We start from the raw sequence: 15,350 nt of genomic DNA on the forward strand, positions 1-15,350 counted from the left end.
TTCTCGGGAGTTCATCCGTAACGACTTTAGCTTGTCCTGGTTTTATCTTCTCTGGCATATAATTTTTTTGGAAGGTTGAAGACATCTATAAAAAATACGAGGTGTTCAAGAGGACTTGTACCTCCAATGTGAGGGCAGCTGAGCTCATTTAACTGAGCTTTAGTGTCCAACCCTCAACCTGTGGTTCCATGAAGCTGTAGCATGATCAGCAGCAACAGCCCAGTAAACTGTCTCAGCCAGTGGTCTAACCCAGGTTGAGGCCTCCAACCTCTCTGTGAGTTAGGGAGATATGTCAGTCCCATTTCTTGATGAGATGCTGTTCAGAGAGGTACTTGTAGAAGCCAGAGTGTTTCCCTTCCTTGTTTGGGAGAAGGAATTACTTCTCCCAAAGTAAGCCCTGTACTTCTGTCAGCCCTGAAAGAATGCCTTATTGTATCTGGTCAGGAAAGGCGGTTCTCTTCCGTTCAGAAAATGTCTGGGAAGTTAAACATAAGCCAGGAAGGGGGGAAGAGGTAATAGCTAAAAATGTTAAAAATGAAAAGAAAACTGAAAGCAGAAGTAGATTCCATATCTTGTAATCATTTCCCTTAATTGAAATAACATCCATGGAAAGAAAATGTCAAACAGATTCCTCCAACTTCAGACCTGATTGACTAATTTATATCAGAGTCTACAGAGAGATTAGAACTAGCTGAAAGGGAAAGCAAATTAAGAAGGAGACATGGCATATGGTTGGGCTTGGAAGGGACAGAGTAATATTCTGAATCTTTCTTAACCCATTTTTCCCCTTTTCTAACAGGTGGCTAGTGAGGAATACAGGCTAAAGAGTCAACCACTGGGACTCTGTTTAATAATTGATTGCATTGGCAATGATGCAGGTATGTATCAGCCTTTTTGGATTAATTGATGTCCCCCAAGTAAATAGGACTCCTCAAGTTTTTACGCAACACTCCTTAACCTTTCCCTTGTACTAGAGCTAAGCAGAACTGTGGCATGGACCACAGCATCTGGGGAGATTGTGGAACTTTTTTTCTTCTTCTTTTGTGAATCTTCTGTTCTAGTAGAAGGAATTCTTAACATATGACTTTATGGCAGTAAGGGGCTATGAGATACTAAATCGTTAGTTACTCAGGGAAATATTTTCTGGAGATATTCCAAGAGTAGAATAAGAGATCTACCTAGGATCCATTGGGTGCAGCCTAGCTAAGCATGATACTCTGTGCTTTGGGATTAATCTAATTTTTGAGTGCCTGCACAATGGTAACTTCCCGTCAGCCACCCATACTTGGGTCTGGATTGGTTTTTCCGTTAGAATTCTATGTTTGACTCCAATAGCATCATTGCTGAGACAACCACGGAAGGTCAGGAAGCCAGTCCATAAGGGAGTTAAGAGGATGTGTTTATTCTTTAACTATTTAGAGAGAGAAACTAGTCCTTCTGTGTCATTCAGTTCTCTAAACCTTGGACATGTTCTTTGGATGTTGGAGAACTATTTTTCAGAATCACATTAAAATTTATCCTGAGGAGCTTCCAGAAAAGGCATTCTTAAGAAGTTAAATAAGCATACATTGGACCATCCTAGATTAAGTTTTGTCCCCCACCCTTATTTCCAGGTCTCCTGTTTCTTTCTTTTAGCTCAGGGAAATGTGACCACACAAAGACTCTCTCTCTCTCTTTCTCTTACTCTTTTTCTCTCTCTCCCTCTTTCCCTCTCTTCCCTTTCCTCTTTCCTTTTTTCTCTTCTTCCCTTTACTTGTCCTCTCTTTTTTCTCTCCTTTCTTCTCTCTTCCCTCTCCCCTCCTTTCTCTGACCATGAAAACCCCAATAACAGCTATAAGATGCTTAAATGAATCTCCTACTCGAGGTAAAAGGAGATGTAGGCACTGTTCAGCTGATCCAGAGAGTTATCAGGACATGTTTTTTAATCTTAGCTCTCTTGTTCCATTCATTCATCATCAGGAAAATTGATGACTCATTTGCTGTTCTTAGTGCTTTGCTGGGCATTTCCCTCGGAGAATCCCACAGACCCAATGCCTGCTCTTTGTAGGAATGCACAGTCCAGGATTCTCACTGGCAGAACATTCTGTTCTTTGTAGATACCGGAATTTTTCTCATTCTTGGCTTATCTGATTTGAATTCCAGAGTCACTGCTTAATGACTTTCCCTAACTCTGTTTGGTAAATAGTATCTGTATACAAAATATCTCTTAATGTTTGGATATAAATATGCAACCTGAAATAGATATGAAATGTTAGGTACTGGGGGAGCACCTACTCCCAGCCCCTTTTACAGATGCTCCCCATTCTTCCATTCATTCATGCTTTCATTCTTTGTCCACATCTCTATTGGGTACCTTTTTGTGTGCAAGACAGTATGCTAGGCATTTGTAGAGAATTCAGAAGAATATGACCTGGTCTTTGCCCTCAGTGAGTCTGTAACCTAGTAGGGAAGATGACATGTACACAAATAAGTATAAGATTGCATCTAGTAAGTGTCATAAGAGAATGAACAGGAGGGAAAAGGCATGATTGGCCAGGGTGGGGAAATGATCAAGTATGACTTTATTAATTAAAGTGGCATTTCAGTTAGACTTTACAGGATCTCAGTAGCTTTTTGACAGGTGAACCTTGAGGGATTGAGGATTTATGGAAGAAAGGACAGAATAAAGAGGCAGAGGAGAGAAAGCATGGATTGTCTTCAAGCAGTAATATCTAATTTAGTATTGGATAAATGTAGGGAGGGGTAGTGGTAGATAAGGCTGGAAAGGTAGTTTGGGACCAGATCTCAGAGGGTTTTACAAAACTACTGTAATAAAAAGTTGGATTTTATTCAGTAGTGATCTATTGATAAGGAGTAAGAGTCATCACTGTGATTAATTGGATTAATGTTAATTTGGTAGTTGGGTATACACAGAGTTACCTAGCTAAGTCATCAGCTTTTGTGTGACTTGGTTTTAGGGCAGCAAGGCGTTGCAGTGGATAGAACAGAATGCAGGGCCTAGAATCGGGAAGACCTGAGTTCAAATCCAGCCTCACACCTTACTAGATGTGTGATCCTAGTTAGACAAGTCGCCCAACTGTGTTTGCCTCAGTTTCCTCACCTTTAAAACGAGCTGGAGAAGGACATGGCAAATCCCTCCAGTATCTTTGCAAAGAAAATCCCAAATGGGGTCATGAAAAGTTTGTAACAACTCAACAACAACATGTCAAAGAACTAGAAATTTGGATTGAGATGGTAGTAAACACTCTGTGTCACAAGTGATCCTCTCTGGGGTTTGGAACAAGGTCCAAACGCTTTTTTTCAGGCTTCTGAATAAAAGATGATCCTTGCAGGTGTAGAAGAATGGCTGTCCTTTTCATTTCTCTCCAACCATTTCTCTAAAACTTGCAAAAAAAAACTGCAAGTATGCTTTTTACATGGACTAGCGTTGTTCAGCTTTGCCAACTGGCTTTTAGAACCTTTCACATAAGAGACACTTGCATAAGCAGAGCTCTCGCCACCAATATCCCATTAGAAGTCATAAGAGGCTAAAAATAGACAGTAGAGAAGTCTTGTGAGCAGGGCCCACTTGGGCCCAGCTGAACATCATTCATTGTTATTTCTTATTTTCTTTAATAGTGCAGAGAGGCAGGCTGAATCTGTAACACTGACCTGGCCTAACGCTGGAAGATGCAGACTCAGCACAATTCATTCAGCAATCTTGGCTGCTGCTCTTTTGTCTAGGCTGACAAGCTGCAAATGAAATTTGGGATGATAGATGTATGGGTCCCTGAGATGGAACAGTAGCCATATGTTATTTTGCTGGCATGGATGGCAGACCACTGGGTTGGGCTTTCTTGTTTTCCAGTCTTGGGAATGCTTCCAAAAAACATGTATTTTACAATGTAATAGAACACTGATTTTTGTGTTAGAAGACCTGGGTTTGATCTGTTGTGGACTAGCTATGGAATCTTAGGCAAGTTCCTTCACTTCATGGGTCCACCAGATTTAGAGATAGAAGGGATTATCAAGTCCACTTCTGTCATTTTGCCTCTGAGGAAAAGAGACCCAGAGAGGTTAAATGCCTTTGCCTAACGTCATATGGGTATCAAATGACAGAGCCTAACTCTAAACCCAGAACCCTTTCCACTGCTTCATTTTTAAAATTAAGATAGTAATAGTAATCCTATCAACTTCCCAGTTTGTTGTATGAATTAAATAAAATTCTTTTTGGAAAACATTATAACCCACTCAGCTCATTTCAACCTGAATGTAAAAAGGACAATCAGTAGGGAAGAAATATGAGTTTTTTGTCGTCTCACCTTCTAATCAATATAATTGAACAAACATTTATTAAGCACCAACTATATACAGGGTACTGGGATACAAGCAGACAAACAAAATCCCTGCTCTCCATGATCTTTTGTGGGGCAACACTATGTAAGTATTGTGAGTTTCAATTCTATTTCAGACTCTTACTGACTGGATGACCCTGGATGATTGGCTTAATTTTTTTCTACTTCAGTTTCCTTAGCTGTAAAAATTAAGGGGCATGATTTTGTTGGCTTTTGAAGGTCCCTCCCAACTCTAAATCTATGCTCCTATGATTGAGAGTCTACTCCGCAGATGACAGATGGCTTGTATGAACACATAGCAGTCAATATGAGCTGTGACTATCCAGAGCTTCAGGAAATAGCTAATGATCTGGGTGGGCTTGAGCAAAGAGTTCATGAAGGCTCATAGTATGAAATAAGGCTGCCCTGGTAAGTCAGCCAGATTGTGGAGGGCTGCTGTTGTCCAGTCAGGCTGCGGTTCATTTTCAGTCCTTGCTGACTCTTCATGACCTCATTTGGCATTTTCTTGGCAAACACACTGGAGTGGTTTTCCATTTTCTTCTCCAGCTCATTTTACAGATGAGGAAACAGAGGGCAACAAGGTTAAGTGACTTGCCCAGGGTCACACAGTAAGTATCTGAGTCTAGATTTGAACTCACAAAGATGTGCCTTCCTGACTCCAAGCCCAGTGCTCCACTAAGCTACTTAGCTGCCCCATGTGAGGCTAAGCCGTCTTTATTTTATTCTGTAAGTAACGTGGAGCTATTAAAGATTTTTGATCAGGTGAAGTGACATGGTCAGACTTGAGCCTTTGGAAGGCTATTTTGGCAACCCGCAGCAGGGTCGGGGTGGATTGAAGAGGGGAGAGACTCAGAATGGAGACCAATTAGGAGGGAAAATGAGTAAGGCAAAGTGATGAGAACCTGACCCAGGGGTGGCGGTGGTGGTGGAGAGCATGGCTGAGTGAGGAGAGGACAGATGTGAGAAATGTTGTGCGGGCAGAACAAGTGGTACTGGGCAAATAATGGAATCAACATATCTGTATATCTAAAACATGTTTGTATATCTTTATATATTATATTATATTGGTATAGTATTATAGTTTTATTATATATTAAAAATATATTACATGTTATTATATATGATAAATATATGAATATATCTATGTGAGACATGTATGTATATATGTATGGAGGAGAATAAAGAGTCAAGTGGGAGGAGATGATGAATTTAAGTTTGGATGTTGTCTGTTTGGGAAGATCTAAGTTCAAACCCTGCCTCAGACACTAGCTACGTGACTCTGGACAGGTTAGTCTGCCTCCCCTGTAAAATGGGGTAATAGCATCTACCCCACAGGGTTCTTGTGCAAAACCAATGAGATAATGTATTTAAAATGCTTTGCAAACCTTAAAGCTATATGTAAATGTTAGCCATTATTATCACCTTCATCATTGTTGCTAAGGATGGTGTTTATAAGTCATCCAGGAGATATTCAACAGCAGTTGACAGTTTATTATTATTATTCAAGGGAGAGATTAGGGCCAGGTAGATAGTGTGGGGAGTTGTCTTCATAAAAGTGATGTTTGAACTCATGAAAGCTGATCACTAAAGGAGAGGGTGTGGAAAGAGAAGCACTAACATTGAAAGGCCAGGAAATGCGAGATATTCCAGCTCGGATTAGGAAGAAGGAAGGATCAGATAGGGAGGAGAATTATGGGAGAGCAGATTTAGGGAGGGGCATGTGTCTCACTGGGAATCAGTAGTCTCAAAAGCTGCAAGTAGCTCAAAGAGAATGGGAACTAAGAAGCATAACAGATCTAGTTGTTAGGGAGATTTCTGTTGCCTGAGCGGACTCTGATCAGCAAAACCTCCTTAAAAGCTTCATTAATTTGGAACCATTGGAGCAGATGTAAGTGTATCTACATTTAAGAAACACTTTCTTTTTAAGAAATGCTGTTTCCTCTGCATGCAGTCTTAGTACAATGCCTCCTTGTAGCACAGAGGTGACCCTCAATGCTCAGATACCATGCCGGTTGAGCCCAAGTTTTGGCAAATCTACCAAGCTAGAAAGGCTTGGAATATGGGTTCTTTGTTTTATAAAGAAAGCCTAAGTTCCAGGAGCCTTGGAACCAGGTTGACCTTCCAGTGTTTAGTTTTTTGCCCACAATAAGGCTTTGTACTAAAATGTCGAGAAGTAGAGTCCTTATGGGTGACCGCAGGACACACACCAATGAAATCAGAGATCTGGTGAAATTTTGAAGTACTGTGAACACGTGCGATAAACACTAATTCTCCAACCTACCCACCCTGGAGTTGAAACTATCTGCATTTTAATCAGACAAAAATGATCTATTTAAATAAAATAAAAACAAATGAACAAATAGTTTCTTCTGTAGCCCCTTGTATCTGTTTTGCTTTTAGAAGCTCCTCACATTAAGGAGACCCGTGTTCAGGTTTTGCTTGTGGCACATGCTGGTTACGTGGTGTTGGGCAAGTTACTTAGTCAATAGCCCAGGCAACTCTCTAGGGCTAGAAATTTCAGAGAACATATTGCCATGCGCTGGTAGAGGGAGTTCCTCTTCCAGCAGATGAAAGCACAGGACAGAGCCCTTCCAGGAAAAACAAAACAAACTGTTGACTTTATTACCTGTGTGCCAGGCTCAGAGGAGGCACCAACGATTTGCTGGTTAAACGTGTTCCTTGTTCTCTTGCTGCACTATTGGTTTGTTTAGAAATGTTTTTCTTTATAGATCATGTGGGTTGAATGACCAGAAATTCCATATTGATGAAACCTAAGTGAACGTGAATTTAGTGTATTTATTCTTGTGGATTGGTCTTAGCCAAACCTTTACAATCCATTTGTGATTGGTTCTTCCTCAGAAATTCAATGCTGAGGAGATAAGAGAAAAATTATTGATAGGAGAAAAAGCTTGTTTCTAGAAGCTCATTTCCTAAGAGAGTTGGCCCATTCAGTAGGGATTTTCCAGGGCTTTAAAAAAAAAAAAAGGAATTTTTTCTAATTTATTAAATTCCATTTTAAAAAGGTTTTATTGAAGGCTTTGGGGTTTTAAAAAATTCTTTGAGTCAAGTGGGTTATTTATTGTGTGCAAAATGCTATGTCTTTGTCCTAGGGCCTACTTCCTTCGGTTATCACACCTTCTTGTCACTAAGATGGGTTAGGGTTTCCTTTAGGGCAGCTAGGTGACTCAGTGGATGGAGCACTGACCCTAGAGTCAGGGAGATGTCAGTTCAGATCTTGGCTTCAGACACTTACTATCTGTGTGACCCTGGACAAATCACTTAACCCTCTTTGCCTCAGTTTCCTCATCTGTAAAATGAGCTGGAGAAGGAAATAGCAAAGCACTCTAATGTCTTTGCCAAAAAACACCCAAATGGGGTCACAAAAAGTCAGACAAGATGGAACAGCAACACCAGGGATTCCTTTGAGCTCCTGATTAAAATTAAACTCACTGATATAATTAGTTTTTCAATTTTCAGGCTTCTTCAGTACGTTATTTCTTGACAGATGGTTCTCACTGCTATTGGTTTTGATAAAAGTCCAGATATGTAGTCCCCCTCACCTTGTAACAAAGATAAACAGCCAAGCAAAACCAGTTGATGTAAAATGAATCCAATATCATGCAATATTTCATACATGTAGCTCCCCTGCCTCTCTGCCAAGAGTAGAAAATTGTGTTGTGTTGTAGATTTAGGGATGAAAGGATCTAAGTCGTTTAATCCAACCCTCTTGTTTTATAGATAAGGAAATTTGAGGTCTACAGTTGGCCAGGTAATTAGTAGCAGAGCTGGAATTTGAACTCAGATTCTCTACATCCAAGTCCAGTTTTCTTTCATTGCCTCTTGCTGCCCTTCATCTGTTCTTTTAAGACCAGCACTTGAGTTGGGGCCTCCTCCATTGTCTGTTCCCTGGTAGAGGGAGGTGGGTGTGCTATGCATGAGTCTTGTCTCCTTTGTGATCTCTGAGTTTGGAAACACACCCTGAATAGATGAGATACCTAAAGAGAGATAGAAGTAATTTCTAGTGGTTTGTCCTAGAATTACCTGGGACAGCTTAGTTTATTTCTGGGAAGAAGCCCACTTGTTGAGTAATTTCTATTGCCTTCAAATAAAACCTTATGAGACAAGTGTCCGCTACTTCCATAGTCATTGAAGAACTCATGTAAAAGAAAAAAAAAAGTGAGGGAAAGAGTCTCCTTGCTGGTAAGCAGCAAGAGAGGTGGAATTACTGTAGCACTGGCCTATGCAGACAAATGTCAGATTTTTAGGTGCTGCCTTTATTTTTTTCATTATTTCCCAGTTGGAAATGAGAGAGTGAAGGAAGTATTCGTTTTCTTTACTTTTGTAGTTAAATATTGTCATGGCTTTCCAGGAAGCAGATTCCCAATCTCTTCCATGAAGGAAATTGGGTATTCTGCCCATGCTTACAGAGACTGGTCTGATAGGCCAATCAAGCCCCTGTATGTTTCATTGATACTCAAAACTTAGTACATCTATCCCAGTGACTCTTTTTCTCTCCGCCTTAAAAGCTAAGAGTTGGTGAATTGAATGGAGTATGGGGCTTTGGTGTCAGAAAGACTTATCTTAGTGAGTTTAGATCTGGCTTCATACACTTACTAACTGGGCAGGCCACTTAACCCTGTTTGCCTCAGTTTCCTCATCTATAAAATGAGCTGGAGATGGAAATGGTAAAACTACTCCAGCTTCTTTGCCAAGAAAACCCCAAATAGGGTCACGAAGAGTTAGACGCAATTGAAAATGACTGAACAATAGCTAACTCTCTTAAAAGAAAAAAATTAACAAAACAATATATTGGTCGTGTCTGCCATCTAGTCTCTGAAGTCACAACTGATCACTGTTTTGATTTGATCTAGTCTCTGAAGTCACAACTGATCACTGTTTTGATTTGAGTTCTGATGTCTGGTGTAGCTTATTGTCTTGGTTCTGCTAACTTTGAACTTGGTTCTGTTAACGTCCTTTCATTCATTCAAGTCTTCTCATCTTTCTCTGAATTCTCCATAGTCATTTCTCAGTAGCTTAACAAATTTTGATTCCATTTTTATAGCACAATTTGTTTGACCATTAGCATTAGTTTTCTTAAATGGAACTAAATAAAATTGAAGTGATCTCTAATAGTTTTCCTATTTGTAAAAAGAATTTCTTCGTTAAGGAAAGCAAGTTTATGGGTGTGTCTTTTTTTATCTAGGTTGCCTTGTCCACCCTGTGTATATAATGGGCAGTTTTGTTTTGATTATTGACTTATTGCGTGTCCAAGGACATAGATAAGGAAGGTTGGGAGGGGAAGAATTTATCCATAGTTAAAAAAAAATGGCCTTGAACCAGTTTGGCCTGAGCTAATTACACTCACCCAGCTGGGAGGAGAATAACTCATTTCAGCGTGAGCCCCTGCCCTGTATGGGATAATAACTGACATTTGTTTCCATATGTATCAGTAGCCCCATTTTACAGCTGATTGGACAGTAGCTTGGTGGTATTATGACTTGCTGGTGGTCATACAGCTAGTAAGTCAGAGGTAGGACATTCCTCTCTATTACACCCTATTGCGTCCTTTCCACATGACATGTGATAGCTAATATTTACATAATGCTTACTGTGCTAAGTGTTTTATAATTACTACCTCATTTGCTCCTCACAACAACCCTGGGAAGTAGGTGCTATCACTCTCACTTTACAAATGAGTAAACTGAGGCAAACAGCGTTGAGTGACTTGCCCAGGATCAAACAATAGTAAGGATCTGAGGCTGGATAGGACCTTAGGTCTTTCGGACTCCAAGCCCAGCACTGTGCACTGTGTCATCCCCTTGTTGCCACATGGTGATAGATACCCAGCTGTTGAAGGGGAAATACTCGGCAGTTATGCAGAGAAGTTTCCATTTCTGCCATTCCTATTTTGAACAGAATAGGCCAATTACCGATATCCTCATTTCCTCTTTTGGAAAAGGCACCAGGACTTGTAGGTACTTTCTTACTCTCTTGCCAGGTCAAGTGGGTTATTTATTGTCAGCAAAATGCTATCAGTGCCTTATCTTGTGCTAGGGCCTACTTCCTTCCAGCTTAGTTACCACACCCTCATCATTAAGTTTTAAGATGGTTGGGGCTTTTTTGTGTCCTTGATTCAAATTAAACCTACTGATTTCATTATTTTTTCAAGTTTCAGGCTTCTTCATTGAGTTATTTCTTGATAGATGGTTCTACCCGCTCTTGGTCTTGATTAAAGTTCAGCCAAAGAACTCTGGACTTTGAACCTCTTTAGGGAGCTACAGTGGGTTCAGATGCAATGGAATCACCATTTATTAAGAACTTACTACATGTGAGGGACCTTGCCAGCCCTTGAAATTGTCGCAGAGATATAATGAAAGCCTTGTTCTCCAAGAGCTTAAATGTAAAGTGGTGGAGTTGAGAACTTCTGGGAGTGTGCTAGGAGAGAAGATAAGCCACACTTGATGATGTATGTTACTGATGACGAGTTTGTAGATAGGGAGGGAGTAATTATTTCAAAAACAAACAAGTAACAATTCTATAGTGCTTTCTGTGTGCCAGACACTGTGCTAAGTACTTTTTGATTACTATCTCATTATTATCCTCACAACAACCCTGAAAGGTAGGTGCTATTATTATCCCCATTTTACAGATGAGAAAACTGAGGAAAACAGAGGTTAAGGGACTTGCCCAGGTCACATAGCTAGTAAGTATCTGTAGCTGGATATGAACCCAAGTCTTCCTAATTCCTGGCCTGGTGCTGTATCCACCCACTGTGCCATTTGGCTGCTGCCATTATTAGCTCTTCTGGTTCAGTTGACTCCATATATGTAAATTCAGTTCTTACTTAAATTAGGGATTGGTTTTCCAGATTGTGGTCTGTCTGGGCATATTTTTCAGGGCTGATACCTTCTGCTGCATCTCTTTTGGCAGTTTTCTGTTTTCCATACAATAAGCTAGGAGAAGAGAGACTCAAATGAATCGGTTTTACTACATCTAGTAAAAAGTTTGGTTGGGGAAAAGGTTGAAAGCATTGCCTAAAATGAGCTGTGAATTGTTTATTTATTCTTGGGCCTTCTTTTCTCTTAGTTATTTCGAACCTCCTTTCCCCCTTTGACTCGTTTCAACCAATATAAACCTTTTCAAATGTTTCCCTGACCAAACTTTCTGCTGGATGCCAATCCACAGTGAAGATGACCTTTATTAGCAGGAATAATTGAACTAGTGATATCCAAATATCTGTTGTCCTTAGCTTTTATATTCCTCTGATTCTGTTCTTCGAATGATGTCTAAATTAAATTGAGATTGACTTTTTGGGGGAATAACCTTCTTCCTTTGGTGAAAATTGAGTCTATTACAGTCAGTTTATCTAAAGTTGAGCTCAGCATCTTGCCCCAATACCCACGTCTTCATTTCCCTTTCCTTTTCATCCTTTCTTTTCCCTTCCCAAGTTTGAAGGCTCAACACTGTCTGAAGGGGTGAGAAAGGCAGAGAGGTACAGTGGAAAGAGTTCTAGATATGAAATCAGGTCAGCTGAGTTTGAATCCTAGCTCTGTCCCTCACTGTTTGAGTATCTTTAGCAAGTCACTTAACCTTTTCATGATAACTGTTACTTCCACAAATATGTAATAATTACTAACCTTTATACAGTGCTTAGGACACCAGTGGGATGAAGTGGGTAGAGAGTGCTGCGCCTGGAGTTGGGAAGACTCATCTTCCTGAATTCAAATCTGGCCTCACACACTTACTAGCTGTATGACTCTGGACAAGTCACTTAATCCTGTTTTCCTCAGTTTCCTCATCTGTAAAATGAGCTGGAGAAGGAAATGACAAGCCACTCCAGTATTTTTGCCAAGGAAACCCCAAATAGCGTCATAAAATGGCATCTGTCATAGATATGACGAAAAATGACTGAACTAAATATAAGACTTTAATATAATATCGGACTTGGATGGCAAAGCAGTTGGCATCTATTATCTCATTTGATTCTTACAGTGTGGAACCTGTGTGACTCAGTGACTTGCCTAGGGTCACACAGTTAGTTAGTGTTTGAGGCTTTATTAAGACTCAGGTCTTTCTGACTCCAGGACTGGCACTCACTCCACTGAGCCACCTCATGCTCATTATCTCCTTTCCACTTTATTTGCTACCACCCTTTCATTACTGCTCTGCAATAGTCTCCTAATTTATCTCCCTTTCTCCACTCTCTTATCCAGTCTGTTCTCACACCCTGTCCAGGTAACCTTACTGTGGCTTAAAGCCCAAGGGCATAACTCCCCTAATCAAAAACCTGGAGTCAGGAGGTGGGAGTTTGAATCCCACTCCAACACTTACTTAGTTTACTTATCTATAAGTAATCTGACCCTTAGTTTACTTATCTATAAAATAGGGACAGTGAGGCTGGCACCATCTACCTCCCCATATCATTAAGATGAAAACTCTTGGTCAATTGTAAAGGTTCGGTAAATGGGAGTTGTTATTCTTGGAGATTTTCTTGTTGTTATCATTTTGGAATTGTAAAACATTTGGAATGCTAAAATTCTAGATGACTTTCCTTGTAGGGTCAGGTTATTTTAATGAGTGATCATCCAAGTGAACACAAGAAAGTGAGTAGAAGTGAAAATTTAAAAGTGTGTTTGGGGTTAACTCTGAATGCATACATATATCTTTGTGTGTATTTGAAATAGGATATACTTAAATAGGTTGGTAGATAGAATTCCAAGCCTGGAGTCAGGAAGATTTGAGTTTAGATCCCAGCCTCAGACACTTACTAGTTGTGTGACCCTGGGCAAGTCACTTAATCCTGTTTGCCTCAGTTACCTCAACTGTAAAATGGAAATAATTATAGCACCCCTTTTGTGGTTATTGCAAGGATCAGATGAGATAATATTTGTAAAGCACTCAGCACAGTGCCTGACATGTAGTAAGCAGTACATAAATGTTAGCTGTTATAATAATATATTTAATAATAATGATATCAAACTCAGGTCTTCCTGACCCCAGGCTCAGTACTCTGTCTACTGTGCCACCCAGTTGCTTTTTATAATTATATATATATATTTTTTCTTCCTTCATAGAAGGAACTGAAAACTAGAGGCATCCTCTAAAGAGAAAACAGGAACTTAGTGGGCAGCCTGAAGGGTAACATAGGCTTTGAAAGATATTGAAAGTGGAAGTGTGCTTCTGTTATCAGAAGGAGAGGATAATAATGCAGGGCAAGGCACCAAAGATCAGGTGTGCATGGCATGAAGGCCATGTGGATACTAAAGAAACCAAGCTGAAAGTCCAGGCTTGAAGTCCAGCAGAGCCACCCTTAACAATCAGCACAAGGGAGATGTGCTTCATTTCGTGTAATAGGTCCCAGGAAAGGGGGAAAGAAACAGGAGACAGGGCTTGGAAGTAGCTGCAAGATTAGTGCAGGCTGGGCTTAGGGCAAGAGGAATAGGTGATCTTTGGGAGTCATGTGCTTCATTCAGGTGTCTGGGTGCATGGCTGGCAAGAGGCTAGACATAGAGCCAGAAATCAGAGACGATGATCAGAGATGGAGGACGAGAGAAGGAATATAAGCCAAGGTTCACAAGTGGTCCTGGGAAGGAAAAGTTTAGCATTCAGCTTAGATAGGACTGAGATAAGTGGAATGGGGTTGGTTGGTTGGTTTTAGTTTAACTGAAATAAGAGGCCACATCTTGGGCGGTCAGCTTTGACAGAGGGACTCAGTCTCCCTCTAGTGGTTAATTTCAGTAGCACCAGGGCCTGACCAGCTCTTGAAGCTGGAAGGTAAATGGTAGGAAAAGGAGAATCCTCAGAAAGGAGGAAGGTAGACAGACCTGACCAGCTGTGGGTCTGGCTTCTTGCCGGCCCAGTCCCTCATGGCCTCTTGTTGCACAAAGACTGCCTTTGACATCTGTTTTCTAAAAGTCAAAATAATACAGGATTGACATTAGAAAATATGAAACCTTCCTGCCACATTTTCCTGTGAAATTTTCTCAAATTAATGTTTTCTACTTTTTTTGACCCCCAGATCCACTTAAAGACACATTTATTTCCCTGGGGTTTGAAGTTCAGTGTTCCAAATACCTGGAAACAAAAGACATCCATGACACTCTTCATCAAGTTTCCTGCCTTTCCAGACACCAAAATTATGACATCTTTGTGTGTATTCTGATCAGCCGCAGTGATTCTGAGAACATTCTTGGAACAGACCACCAGCCTTGCTCAGGACTCCCTCTGCATCAGATACGGAAGTTCTTCACTGGGGATGCTTGCCCTTTGCTCTTAGGGAAACCAAAACTCTTTTTTATCCAGAACTATGTAGTCCCAGAAGACCACAAGAAGTCCAGTAGTCTCTTAGAGGTGGATGGCAAAATGTCTTATAATGGATGGAGACCCAGGAGCTCTACAGGAGCTCTTCTTCATCAAGAAGCTGACATCTTTTGGAGTTTGTGCAAGGTGAATGTTTCGGTGCTGGAGAAGTCTCCCGGTTCACAATCTTACTACCTTCGATGCCTCTCACAGCTCCTGCATCAACCTGAGGAAAGGTGAGTGTCACTGACATCCCCGAACAGGTCTCCTCATGGGTCATTAGTGTTGTGATATATATTCGGGGCTATTCAGGAAGAAAAGGGTTTTAGCTTTCTTTTTTTGAAATTTTGTATTTTATTTCCCCCCAGGTACACGTCAAAACAATTTTTAACATTGGTTTTTAAAGATTTAGCTTTCTTCATATCCTGACCACCACAGCAACTCCTAATTTCTGGCTGGATTACTTTTTAATAGTTTTCTTTCTAAGCTGGTTCTTGGGAACTCAGAACATATTTTACAGTAGAAATGATATTATAAGAAGTGGGTCATTAGGTTCCCCAGAGCACTTCCCAAAAACCTGTTTAACTTCTAAGGTATATGAAGAATTGTAATACTAGTACAATTTTATTTTCATCTGAATAGTTGTTATGTTTGTGGGCCTCTGCATACATTCTCTCCCAATTCTAATTTATATATTAAAAACCATTTATTACCCTG

At 40.4% G+C, this 15,350-nt stretch overlaps 1 protein-coding gene and 1 long non-coding RNA gene across 9 annotated transcripts in view; one reads left to right on the forward strand and one right to left on the reverse strand.

The window, feature by feature from the left end:
* CFLAR (CASP8 and FADD like apoptosis regulator) overlaps positions 1-15,350 on the forward strand; it is a 69,693-nt gene that overhangs the window by 49,589 nt on the left and 4,754 nt on the right. For all 5 annotated transcript variants that reach the window (XM_072617271.1, XM_072617267.1, XM_072617270.1 and 2 more), the window contains 2 exons: positions 800-878; positions 14,353-14,869. In XM_072617271.1, coding sequence (XP_072473372.1) covers positions 800-878; positions 14,353-14,869 — 596 coding nt within the window. The remainder of the gene's footprint in view (positions 1-799; positions 879-14,352; positions 14,870-15,350) is intronic.
* LOC140509607 (uncharacterized) overlaps positions 1-15,350 on the reverse strand; it is a 40,491-nt gene that overhangs the window by 5,058 nt on the left and 20,083 nt on the right. Inside the window, exons 3-4 of one of the 4 annotated variants that reach the window (XR_011968837.1) lie at positions 14,159-14,937; positions 872-2,439 (exon numbers count right to left, since the gene is read on the reverse strand). This is a non-coding gene — a long non-coding RNA (uncharacterized lncRNA). Of the gene's footprint in view, positions 1-871; positions 14,938-15,350 lie in introns of those variants that run through there. The other 3 variants (XR_011968836.1, XR_011968834.1, XR_011968835.1) reach the window with 3 other exon arrangements.

This window comes from Notamacropus eugenii, chromosome 6 (assembly GCF_028372415.1).
Source record: "Notamacropus eugenii isolate mMacEug1 chromosome 6, mMacEug1.pri_v2, whole genome shotgun sequence".
Classification (NCBI taxonomy): Eukaryota; Metazoa; Chordata; class Mammalia; order Diprotodontia; family Macropodidae; genus Notamacropus; species Notamacropus eugenii.